Genomic DNA, 11,682 nt, shown 5'->3' with positions numbered 1-11,682 from the left:
CCTTTTTCCCTCTGGCCTCCCACACTCTTCTCCTTTGTAGCCCTGCTTTCCTATCCCACAGCTCTGTGGGGTATTAGAATAACCTACTGATGAGGTATGGAGCCTCCATACTATGCATGGCCCTTCTTACAGAAGTGCAGTCACAGCAAATCACACCTACTGTGTGACTGACCATGAATCTAAGTCTGTGTTATAAGAACCTGGAGATGGCAGCAGTTCCTGGGATCCAGGGGCTGTGGCTTTCATCTTGCTCTGCCTTTGGGGTCTCTCTCTGAGATTCCTCCTGGCCTCAAGGTTCAGGCAAAGACCACCAAGGAGTATGAAGAGTTTAACAAGCACCATTAAGGGACCAGACAAGAGGATGCAAACTCCAAATCCAGCCTTTATTGCCACTATTTCAGTGACTGAGCAGAGGGAGGCACTCAGTGCTGTGTAGCTCATTCCCAGACAGAGGCTGCTGGAGGGGAGTCCCTGAAGGTGCTTCTCCCCTCCACCCCACTCCAGGAAGTGCTGAGGGGAAGGGCAAGGTCTCCGCTGCTGCCACCAGGAACAGCAGAGACCTCATCAGTAAACTTGCCTCTGGGTTTCAGGACAGACCCAGAATCAGGGAAGAACTGGACATGAGCATCAGGTATTGGAAGGGCAAATGAACTAAGCAGATGAGGAAATATTGGGGGTCCCCACCAGCATTGAAATCTCATAGAGGAGCCCTGAGGGTCTGCTGGCTCCAGGGACTGAGACCCTGAGGAAAGCATCCTCAGACTGAGACACTCACAAGGGACCCTGACATCTCCCGGACACTGTTCAGCAAGGGTCGGGAGACATCCAGAGGGAGAAGGAGGAAAGGGGCTGGAAGGGCCACAGAGACTGAGGGAGGCTGGGACACCAGGGCCAGGAGGTCGGGCCTCTAGCACTGCTGCTCCTGCTCACGGATGAGGTTGGCAATGGGGCTGGTGATGCCGCCTATCAAGGTCCAGTACTCGTCAAAGCTGATGCGCCCATCATGGTTGGCGTCCAGGTCCTGGATAAGCTTGTCAGCAGCCTTTCGATTTCCTGTGTCCTGCAGGGGAACCAGGGGTCAGAAATACTGCAAGCAGCAGCCCCAGTGAGCCTCCATATAGAACACATGGCAGAGTCCCAAAATGGAGCCTTGGGCAGCTGTCTCCCGAGAAAAGGCAAACAGAGCCCTCACTGGCTCAGCCTGGGCACCGTGAGAAGACAGAGATCTGTGGGGGCACCAAGGGGATCCTAGGGAAGAGCACTCAGAGGAGGCGGGAAGGGGAGAGGCCAGGCCCACAGGAGGGGGGCACACCGTCAACATGTGGTTCAGCTCTTTCTGGAGCATCTTGCGGAAGCTGCTCTTGCTGATCTTGTTCTTGACTAGGCTGTGCTTAGACACGTATTTATAGAAGTTCTCCACCAGGACAACGACAGCCTTCTCCAGCTCCGTGTAGCAGTCGGCCATCTTCCTCCTTCAGCTCCTCACTGGCCTGGACATCATAAGGAAGGAGATGAGAAGACACCCCATAGGCCAAGCCTCCAACCGGTGCCTAGCCTTGGCCCTCAGCAACCCCAGGACAACTGGTCCTCTGGAAAAGGGAAGGGGTGGGAAAGAGAAACACAGAGATTGGTGGGGGTGGGCTGGAACGACAGCTATGTGGTTCCTCTAATCCAGATACTTCCCAGACAAACTGCCAGGACAGGTTCTCCGGGTCCTTCCCCAGCTCTGGGCTGCCACTGCTGACTCAGAGAGCAAGAGATTTCAATGGGAACAGAGGAGGAGGGAACTGCCTAGCCCTGCCTGCTGATTGCACTTAGCCTGGAGACCTAGGGCTCTGCGGGCAAGCACAGCTAGCAACTGCTAGGATGGGCCAAGGCAGACAGGGACCAGGCAGATGGGGGTCAAGGCTGTGGAGCTCTGTCTCCAACCCTCAGGGCAGCAGAAATCCCAGCATCAGGTAACAAAGGAGGAATCAGGGTCCTAGGAGAACCCCAACCCCTTCTCCAGGCTCCAAGGCAGCAAATCCTGGGACTCAGGCTATGGCTACCCTTCTCCAGGAAAGAACAAGACCCTGACCCAAACAATTAGATTTTGTGCATCACACCCACACTCTGCTAGCCTTCCCACCCACCCAACCACCCCCAGATAGACAGTAGGACACAAGGTCACCCGCAACTCCATTACCTAATGAAGAACCAGGCCTGGTTCTGCCACAGCTGAAGACAGACCCTGGACACAGCAGCTGCAACTCTGTCACCCTCTAATGCAAGGACAAAAGGCACTCACATTCCAAACGGATGTAGCTTCTGAATAACAGGATATGAGGGGAACAGGCGGATCTACTCTGCGAGTGGCCGCCTATGCCCAGAGCCCTCCCAAGTCAACCCTGGCAAATCAGACTCCCCTCCCACCTTCAAGCCAAGGAATGAGCTCCAGTCGCCTTCTCTCAGCTGGTCATAGCAAGGGGAGGTGGACACAGAGAGGACACAGCCTCCTGCTGTACAGGCCTGCACACGCACAGTCTGATGTAGAAGGGAGATTCCCTTTGCCAGATCCTGCTGCCACCTCCCGCCCCTACCGCTTGCTTTCTGCTCTCCAAGATCACTCTTACTGGTCACTCTTACTGCCGTGCCTGTTGCTGGGTCCCCTCCGCCAGAAACCATCTCTTGGCTCTGGCCCTGCTCAAGCCATGCCTTGACCGCTGCACTTGGTGCACTCTCCCCTGATTCCCAGACACATCCATGAGCACCTGCTGGGGCCACTGAATTGTCTGAACCTAACGGCAAAGCTCATGGACTTGACAACACCTCTGAATCTTGACAGTTCAACTGCCTTGCTCTTTGGCTCTGGGTCTCCCCTGGCCTCGTGCCTTGCTTGAGGGAGGTATTCTAGAAATACTGCACCCTCTTTCAGCCTTATTAGGCCTTTGATCCCTTTTCTAAGCTTTTTCTGTAAGGAGCTTCTTCCGAGGGAAGCATGAGAGTAGGAAGGAGTAAATAGGCCAGGATGCAAACGCTGGAAAAGGAGAGGGGACAGGCTGGGGCCTGTCTGTTGGGAAACCCTCCCTCCTGTCCCGCAGCAACCTGACCTCTCTGGTCTGTGGCTGGAAGGATGACATCCAACACTGGGACTGCTGGGAGCCACAATCTTTCCACACTCTTTATTTGCTAAATGTGAAACTGTGTGGTTCAGTTTTTGTCCCTTGCCATAAATCTTCTAACTTTTAACATGTAAGGAAGAAAAATTTTTTTCAACTATGCTGCCCTTGAAGGGGTGAGAGTGGCCCAAGCCCGTGATCAGCATTTCTGGCAATTCTGGAAACTGCCCATTTCAGGAAGGACTGCACCAAGCTCTTCCACAGCAAGCCTTGGGAGAGGGGGAGCATTTGGAAACCTCCCCCCACCTTAGCCATTCTAGACACGTTTCTTCGAAGAGGGATCCCATGGAGAAGAAAAGGAGGAGAGAAAGAGAAGAAAAAGATGGGTGTTTTGAGCGCTGCACCTCTGCTGCTCTGCCTGAGGACCATCCCCTCTCCTTCCACCTGCTTTTCTTCAACCCGTCCCAAGTGCTGCCTGACCTCTGGACACACAGAGCACCCAAAAGCCAGCTTAGCTCCCTGCCCTCAAGAGTGCTGGGTGATTCAGAGATGTTCACTTCAGTGTCCCTGGTCTTGCATCCCCAGGGGCTCCCAAGAATCCGCCTCTCCATACCTGCTTCTTCTAAAATGGCCAACGCTGAAATAACCATCTGACTGAGTGCTTTTCCAAAGGTTTTTCGGAAGGCAGGGCAAAGCGGGCCCAGCAGGTGTCATTACTTTCTCCTGCCTTCCCTGGGAGCCAGGAGACAGGCTCTGCCACCCCACCCATCACACAGCCACACAGTCTTGCCAGCGGTTAGGCTTGATGATCCCAAACATGGAGGAAAGGCAAACGTGCTGTCCCATAAGCTCTGCCCCAGAAAGGCGCCCAGAAGGTCATTCCTGCTTTGATTTTGCCACCAGCAGATATGAGCCTGACAATGGGGGTGAGGAGGTGAACAGCACACACTGGTGCCTTCCAACAATCAGAAGCAGAAGGATGCTGGTCCCTCAGAGGGACCGCTGGCCTCAGGCCCCTCCCCTCCCCCAGTTCTCATCATCTCCCCTCGGCTGATTCATCATTGAGCAACAGGAGGCTCCTCCCCCCACCCACCTGAACCAGCCTGCTGACTTCTCCAAAAGCCCAAATTGCCCTGACATCATGCCCTTGCCCCTCAGCCACCACCACTGCAGGCCTCTACTCTCGCCCCCAGGTTCTGGCTCCCACTCACTCCCAGTGCCTGCTAACCACCCCCAGCTCTCCAACTCTCTTTAGTGTGAATCCGGAATGTCTGTTACATCCTCCAAAGTTAGCCCCCTCCCCACAGGTGTCTTTCATTTTTTATCTTTCCCTGGAATGTGTCCCTAGACTCTTGTTCCTGTTAGCCACTGTCCTCACTAGAGCCTAGCCCCTTTCTGACATTCTCTGTATCTGTTCTCCCTACCTCAAATCCATTACTTGCCATTCATTTGTTGGCACACTCATTCCCTGAATCATTTATTCACTCTCATTCATTCTCTTACTCATGCACTAAGGCATTCATCCTCTCATTTATTCATTCAGTGGTTGCCTTCACTCACTTGGCCCAAGTACTTTCAACACGCAGGAAGGTGCAATCTGACCTGGGCTGATAATGCAAGCTCCGTCTGCAAGCCCAATTCAAAAGAATCTCTCCAAGCTCAGTAGACCCCTTCTCTGCTCCTGTACATGCTTTGCTTTGTTTGTTCATTCATTTGGTTGGTTGAGTAATTGGTTGCCAGTTGTTTTTTTTTTTTTGGTTTTTTTTTTTAGACAGGGTGCTATGTGTAGTTCAGGCTGAGTTCACTATGTAGTGCAGGCTGGCCTCAAACTCACAGTGATCCTCCTGCCTCAGCCTCTCAAGTGCTGGCATTAAAAGTGTGCACCACCATGCCCAGCAGCTGGTTGGATTTTTTGAGACAGGATCTCACTATGTAGCACTGCCTGGCCTTGCACTCTCTCTCCTGCTGGCTCAGCCTCTCAAGTACTAAAATTATAGGCATGCACTACCATGCCCAACTTGCACACTTTTCCCAGTTACACAAGGCTAATTGTTCACACAGGTGCCTCACCCTTCCTCACCTCAAAGGACTCAGTTTCTCATTCACACAAGGAGAGGGAAGAACTCTACCATTCCTTAACCCCTCTGTGTAGATAATCCATTTACCTACTACCCACTTTCACTTTTAGAATAAGAGTTGGATTCCTCTCAAATTTTTCCAGACAAGTGAAATTGGAGGAGTTTGATATGGGGAGACACACACACATACACACACACACACAACTACTGCTAGCCTGAGCAACACTGAGACAGCTCTCCGCTAGTCCATGAGGAATGGTTGAACCCCCCCCCCCAACACACACACACATACATGCATCACCCTGCCCTCAGCTGCACTGGCCAGAGGAAGGTTTGCATAATGCAGGTGGCTCCCCCAGAAAAGGCAAAACAAGTCAAGCAAGAACCTGCCTGGGTCCTAAAGTGGAGAAGCAGCCAATTTCAGGTCCAGCCCCCTTCCTTTTCTCTCTCCCTCTCCCAGGGAGCTCCCAGGTTTCTCCGAAGGGCCTCACCCAAGCACCTCCCAGGGAACCGTTCCTTAAACCAGAGCGGCCTGTGACTGGGATCTTCCTGGATTTTCAGAGAAAAGCCGCCTCAGCCCCTGCCTCCTCTCTCAGTCCCCTTGGGCCCTCCCTGGCTCCTCCTGGGCACCATTACCTGTACCCCTACCCGGGACACAGCTCCTAGAGCCCAGTGAGGCCTGAATCCAAGTCTAAAGAGCCCCCACCCCCACCAACACACACTTGCTGTTTTCTGTCTGGGAAGGATGGCAGCTGTGGACAAAGTTACAGAGCGCTCTGCTCTGCCCACTGTCCCAGTCCCTGGAGAGGAGCCCAGTCAGGCAGCTGCCAGTCTGGGAGAGGGTCTCATCACCCCCCAAGCACTCCACCCAGTCTTCCCTTTCCCAAACTGGCCATTGGAGAAAGTTAATAATTGACAAAATCTTTCTTTGCAATCTCAGCCAGGACCCTTCTGCCCAGGTCCCCTTAAAACCCCTTCTCCTGGCCTCCCAAGCCTGCAGGGTCCCTCGGTCAACCCCGCACCTCCCAGGCTGGTCCTGGGGTTCTCACCTGCTTCCTTGGTCCACCTCCTGTCCAGAAGGGCTCTGGGGTCCAGGCTCTGGCACTGCCAAGCAGCTCCCCAGCTTAGCCCAGCCAGGACTCCTCCCTGCTGCGCTACACTCCCGGACTCTGTCCCACTCCCTCTCGGCCTGCCCGGCTGAGCTGGCTCGGTGGGGAGGTAGTGACTGAGCTCCCTCTTGGCTTGGCCTGGGGTTGGGCCCTTGTTAAAGGGATACACACCTTTTTTAACAGCCTTGTACCCCAACACGAGACTGAGTGGTAGAAGCTGGCCCTCCCCAACTCCACCCTCCCAACCCCTCAGGGCCTGAGTGGAACCTGACAGGGTGGAGGAAGGAAGGGAAGGACTGGCACCTCTCCTTCTCACCTGGGTCACTGGAAGGCCAGTTTCAGGGGTCCCCAATGGACAAGTTCATTAGCCTTCCAAGCCAGCCTGACTGTTGTACTCTAGAAAAAATACTGACCACAGAAACTCCCTAGCTGTTGGGATTTCAGGACTAACACCTGATTTCATAGATTCCCAGAGGCTGGCTCTGGTCTTCCCTCTCCAGTTCAACCCAACCTGAGCTCCCCTGAGACGCTTCCCCAAGCCCTCATACACAGCAGGGGGCTCTGTGCAAACTGCTAGCTTTCCTTCAGGTAACCTAGAAAATGGCAGCTGCACCTCCCATAGAGGACCACAGACAAACCAGAGAGGATCCCTGCCCCACCTCCCCAGTGGTGTCCACAGATACTGGCTGTGTCCATCCATGGGATGAGCCATGCCACCCTCCCAGCACTGCTACAAGGGCAGGACTGTCCACACTCCCACTTTACAGGTAACGTATGCCAAGAGCACACCCAGACTTTCACAGACGCAAGTGTAGAATGAGGATTCAAAATGGCAGTGCCTGTTCCCCAGCCCCATGTCTTCCTCACCATTAGTCGGCCAGGCCTCAGGACACATGGACTCGTGTCCTTTCCCTCAGATGCTGGGGCACAAGCATGTACACCCCCATCTCTTATCCTGGGCCACATGCAGGCACACTGGCCCTCAGGGAGAACTGGCTTTGCCACTTTTGGGTCTGCACAACCTTCCACCCAAATCCATGGAAAAAGTGAGTTCTTGGTCACTTCCATTGCCAAGCTTCCTCTGACTCACCTCAAGAACCCCAGACTCAGTCCCCAAGAGCCCTTCTCTGAGGGACCCTAAGGGTATCCAATCAAGACATCTACTTTTTTTCAAATTTTTTATTAATCAAATGATACAAAACAGTAACAATTTTGTAAATGTCCAAGCACCCCCAAAATCCTCCAACCCCAAAATCACACCTTCCTCAGCCTCTTCTCTGAGCCTGCTCCCTTCTCTCCTTCCCTAGACCAAGGATAGAGGCCAGGGTGGAGGCCAGGACAGGGCTGGATGGAGGAAGGGGGATGATACCAGACAGCCAGCTACAGTTTAGCTTGGAGAGGAGACAAAGAGGAGAAGGTTCTCAGATACCCTGTCCAGTACCAATGTCTAGCCACATTCCCAGCCTATTCTCCGAACCATGTCCCATAGCCCAGGTCCTCTCTGCCCTTGCCCTACTACCAAATCACTTGCCCTTACATCACCCTTGTTCCTCTGTACCTCCCCCCCCCCCAATCCCCAACCTTTTCCTGAGCTTCCCTTAATGAAAGGGCTCCTAGACCCATGAGCTCCCAGGACAGAGTGCACAAGCCCTGGGAGAGGCAGTTATGACCCAAACCTTGCAAGGATGAGGAGGTGAGGATGGGGAATAGTGGGATAATGCTGGAGAAAAATTTTATTTCCAAGCCCACAGTCTCTAAAATGCCCTCTCCCCAACATGCCCCCAAGAATCCCAGGAGGGGGTCTTCAACTCCCCGAAACAGGACTGTCCAGCTTCACGCTCTTGGCTGCTTCTCCAATCAGCTCCCAGAAGCTTCTGAACTCCAGTTTAGAGTCATTACAGTTGCCCAGGTTGGCAATTTTCTCTTCCAACCCACAATTGCTCTGAGGGGAGGGAAGATACCATAGCTCAGCAAGGTGGTATTTTCAGATCTTCCCACCCCACCCTGCCTGGGAGCAGGCAACCAGGGCCTGAGCCATCTGGCACTGGCTAGAGGGAAGGCTTGGGTTGCCAGTCCCAGCATGGGTAAGTCCTGGGGCACTTGCTTGGGAAATCAGAGGACTGTGGGGGTGGAGTCTATGCTTAGTACCGGCATGAGGTGGGGCAGTTGCTGAGTGACCAGGTCCCTGAGCTCAGATGGAGTCAGAGTCTTCTTCCCACCCTCCACTGAGTATTGGTGGAAGTTCTTGATGAGGGTCTCGATGGCCCTTTCCACATCACTGAATTCCTGGGCATCCTAAGGGCAGGAGACAGAACATTAGGGTGCACAACCCACCCCTCAACAGACACACTGTTTCTCTAGGAGCTTGGCCCAACAGAGCAGAAGCCAGCTGGAAGGCAACCACTCTGCCCATGCCACCCCCTCTCCTTCACCCCTGGCCCAGCCTCCAAGGCCACTGTGGCTCCTGCTTTAAGCCACGGATCAGGCAAGGCCTCCCTCCTGACCCCCCCAGCAGTAAGAAGAGCAGGTCCCAGCACTATCCAGACATCCTCCAGGACTCCATCCATACCACCATGTGTGGCATCAGGGTCTGGGCACAGGGCAGGCAGTGTGACAGGCACAATCCTAGGGAACATATTCCTTCAGAATGGAGGGGAGGAGCGTAGAGACAGAAAGCCAGATCAGGAGTGAATGGGCCTACCTCTGCGTTGGCTGACCGACACTGTCCCATGGTGCCCAGGCACTTGGCCCTTTGGTGAGAAATGCGTCGTCCTACAGCCTGCCTCAGAGGAGCTGATGGCTCATGATCTACCTAGAGGAGGGAAGCCGTGAGGTGAGAGGAAGATCAGCCTCCTTTCTCAGTGTCTCCCTTTGGCTCCACCACGCCCTTCTACCTCCCTGAGGTGTCACAGGGACTCCACACAGCCCCAGTTCCTCCCCAGGCTCTAGGAGTAAAGCCTCACCCAGGTAGAGGGACTCCCTTAGGCCTCACTTTGGCCTCATTTTCCCCCTTGCTCCCCAAATCACCTGAATGCACACACCCCAAGCTCCAGGGCCCAGTCCCCAGCTCTGCACTAGAAGACACAGTAAGCACAGACACAGATCCCCCCTGGACACCTACCAACCTAGACAATGTAATGACTCTAAACAGGAGTTCAGGAGCTTCCAGACGAAAAGCCCTGTGTCTCCTTACCTGCTAGCAGCTGCTGAGATTGGACAGAAGGAGCCAGCTCACCTGGGCTCAGCTCATATACCTCAGGGAAAGGAGGTGAGGCAGAGGGGCGGGCTGGGCCTCATCCCTCAGCCACCCCTGCTGTGCTGAGCCTGCCCAGGCTGGGAGCCAGCATCTTGGGCCCCACCCTCCATCAATCACAGCACAGAGCCTGTCCTATCCCTGCCTGGAGGAAGGAGTCATGGAGGGCTGGGGCTGGGATAGGCCTGGCCCCAGACCAGCCATGGAGTCACAAGAACAGAAGAGAAGGGGGGCGAGGGCACAACACAGAGGGTTAGAGATACTGTGGTGAAAGAGAAGGTCTCAGTAACTAGGAAAGAAGGAACAGCAGGATTGAGAACAGAAGATGACAGAAAGAGATCCAGAGAGAACCTCTGAGAGCCCTGTATGGCTCTCTCTCTCTCTCTCTCTCTCTCTCTCTCTCTCTGTGTCCTCCCAAACAAGGCCAATTAATTTAAATAGTCACGCTCAAGCCTATCCAAATCTCAGAGGCTTTCCCAGTCCTGATGGCAGACAGATGAACGGGAGAGGAAGAGCCTGGGAAGCTCGGCCTGGTAGAGGGAGCCACACAGCTGGAAGCTGACTTCCTATCAGCCTTTGGTGCACATATTCAAGGCCCAGATGAGTTACCAGGCAGCTGACAACCTCTCCAAACTGTTCAGGAGACAAGCCCTGCCTCCATCGAGTCCCATGTCTGCCCTACCCCAGCAGCAGCCTGCAACACCCACCCTCCAATCCAGTGCCCAAGGTGTCACTCTAAGGACCTGGATGGTGCTAACCTAAGTGGCCTCCTCACCTGCTCAGGTTCAGTGGGGTACTCTGCTTGGGTCAGGGAAGGATGGGTGGGGCCCAGAGCCAAAGCTCCTGGCTGTCTTTGCTGAACTTTGAGATCAGAGTGCATGTCCCATGTCTAGGGCTCCCCTGTACTTTGGGTCTCCACTTTCAGAGGCTCCCATGTATGAGGGTCTCATTCTGAGTTTTGTGAAGAGCTTCACTTTGGGGACCTCCCCTGAAGATCTGCCCATCTGAGAGTTTCTCAGACCTAGTTTGGTGTGCAGACCTCTGAGCAGTCTTGGCCAAGGGTATCTCATTAATCCATCCCTCCTTACCCGGAGCCCCTCTGAAATGTGTGCCAACAACAGCCAGCCTGGGAGTCACTCTGAGATCAATGTCTGGGGGCCCTCAGTGGGTGACACAGCTCCATCAGGAGCCCTTTCACAGTGTCCGATCAGGGCTTGTCTCAGCCCAGAGCTCCTCTGGACTCCTTGCTGCCCCCAAGGACACAGGCAGCTGTGGCAGTAACCGACAGCCCCACCCTACCCTGCCCTGCCCTGCCCCCTGCTCTCTCTGGAGATGCCAGCAAACTGCAAGCCCTCAAGCCGGTAAACCACAGGAAGGGCAGCAGCGCTGTGCCCACCAGTGCTGGTCCCTGCAGCACCACCATGCCTAGAACAGCGTGGATGATCCTCTCCCGGGCTTCGCCCTTGCTGGGGAGGGAGAGAGTATCCTTGTGGGGAGGGGGGTGAGTCAATGGCTCTGGAATCTCAACCCAGTTCCAGTTATTCTGGTCTTTGTAGCTTATCTGTTTCTCCACCTCCAGTATAGGTTTTAAAAATACTACCTGAGCTGGGTGTGGTGGGGCATACGTGTAATCCCAGCACTTGGAAGGCAGAGGCAGGATGGATCTCCACGAGTTCAAAACCAGCCTGAATTACATAGAGAGGCCCTGTTTCAAAAACAACAAAAGAAAAACAAACTACTTACCAGAGCCAGGGATAGTGGCACAAGCCTGTGATTCCCACACTCGGGGAGGCTGAGGAAGAAAGATTACAAATCCAAACCCAGTCTGGGCAGTTTAGTGACTGAGGGAGGCCCCGCCTCTAAATAACATAATAAAAAGGGCTATGGATAGGCTCAGTGAGGAGGTCCTACGATCAGTTTCCAGTACAGTAAATAAAATACTACCTCCATATTGAGGGCTGTGAGAATTAAGATAGTGTAGATAACATGTTTTGGGGGACTTGTTTTTTTCTTTTTGGTTTTTGTTTGTCTTTTGAGACAGGGTCTCAAATGTAGTTCAGGGTGGCTTCAAACTGGCAGAGATCTTCCTGCCTCAGCCACCCAAGTGCTGGGATTACAGGCACACAACACCACACCCAGCTGAA

At 54.0% G+C, this 11,682-nt stretch overlaps 2 protein-coding genes across 5 annotated transcripts; both read right to left on the bottom strand.

Moving 5' to 3' along the window:
• Nucleotides 1–362: 362 nt before the first annotated feature.
• Nucleotides 363–6,432, bottom strand: S100a16 (S100 calcium binding protein A16). 2 transcript variants are annotated; one of them, XM_023567468.2, is made up of 4 exons: nucleotides 6,226–6,411; nucleotides 2,186–2,261; nucleotides 1,313–1,490; nucleotides 363–1,060 (listed from the first exon to the last, which is right to left on the bottom strand). In XM_023567468.2, the coding sequence occupies exons 3-4, from the start codon at nucleotides 1,463–1,465 to the stop codon at nucleotides 908–910; spliced, it is 306 nt and encodes a 101-aa protein (XP_023423236.1). In that variant the 5' UTR covers nucleotides 1,466–1,490; nucleotides 2,186–2,261; nucleotides 6,226–6,411; the 3' UTR covers nucleotides 363–907. The 2 variants fall into 2 exon arrangements, with proteins under 2 accessions (XP_023423236.1, XP_003475598.1); XM_003475550.5 differs by lacking the exon at nucleotides 2,186–2,261 and having other exon boundaries at nucleotides 6,226–6,432.
• Nucleotides 6,433–8,000: 1,568 nt separating this feature from the next.
• S100a14 (S100 calcium binding protein A14) lies at nucleotides 8,001–11,304 on the bottom strand. Of its 3 annotated transcripts, none has more exons than XM_063250505.1 (4): nucleotides 11,282–11,304; nucleotides 8,987–9,097; nucleotides 8,434–8,580; nucleotides 8,001–8,227 (listed from the first exon to the last, which is right to left on the bottom strand). In XM_063250505.1, the coding sequence occupies exons 2-4, from the start codon at nucleotides 9,014–9,016 to the stop codon at nucleotides 8,090–8,092; spliced, it is 315 nt and encodes a 104-aa protein (XP_063106575.1). In that variant the 5' UTR covers nucleotides 9,017–9,097; nucleotides 11,282–11,304; the 3' UTR covers nucleotides 8,001–8,089. The 3 variants fall into 3 exon arrangements, with proteins under 3 accessions (XP_063106575.1, XP_003475412.1, XP_005006173.1); XM_003475364.5 differs by lacking the exon at nucleotides 11,282–11,304 and adding an exon at nucleotides 11,139–11,223; XM_005006116.4 differs by lacking the exon at nucleotides 11,282–11,304 and adding an exon at nucleotides 9,479–9,655.
• Between the last annotated feature and the right edge of the window lie 378 nt (nucleotides 11,305–11,682).

Source organism: Cavia porcellus, unplaced genomic scaffold (genome assembly GCF_034190915.1).
Source record: "Cavia porcellus strain 051 isolate PalLab524CR breed Dunkin Hartley unplaced genomic scaffold, mCavPor4.1 scaffold_6, whole genome shotgun sequence".
Classification (NCBI taxonomy): Eukaryota; Metazoa; Chordata; class Mammalia; order Rodentia; family Caviidae; genus Cavia; species Cavia porcellus.
The sequence above is the reverse complement of the archived record's forward strand: the minus strand, read 5'-3'. Positions and strand labels throughout refer to the sequence as shown.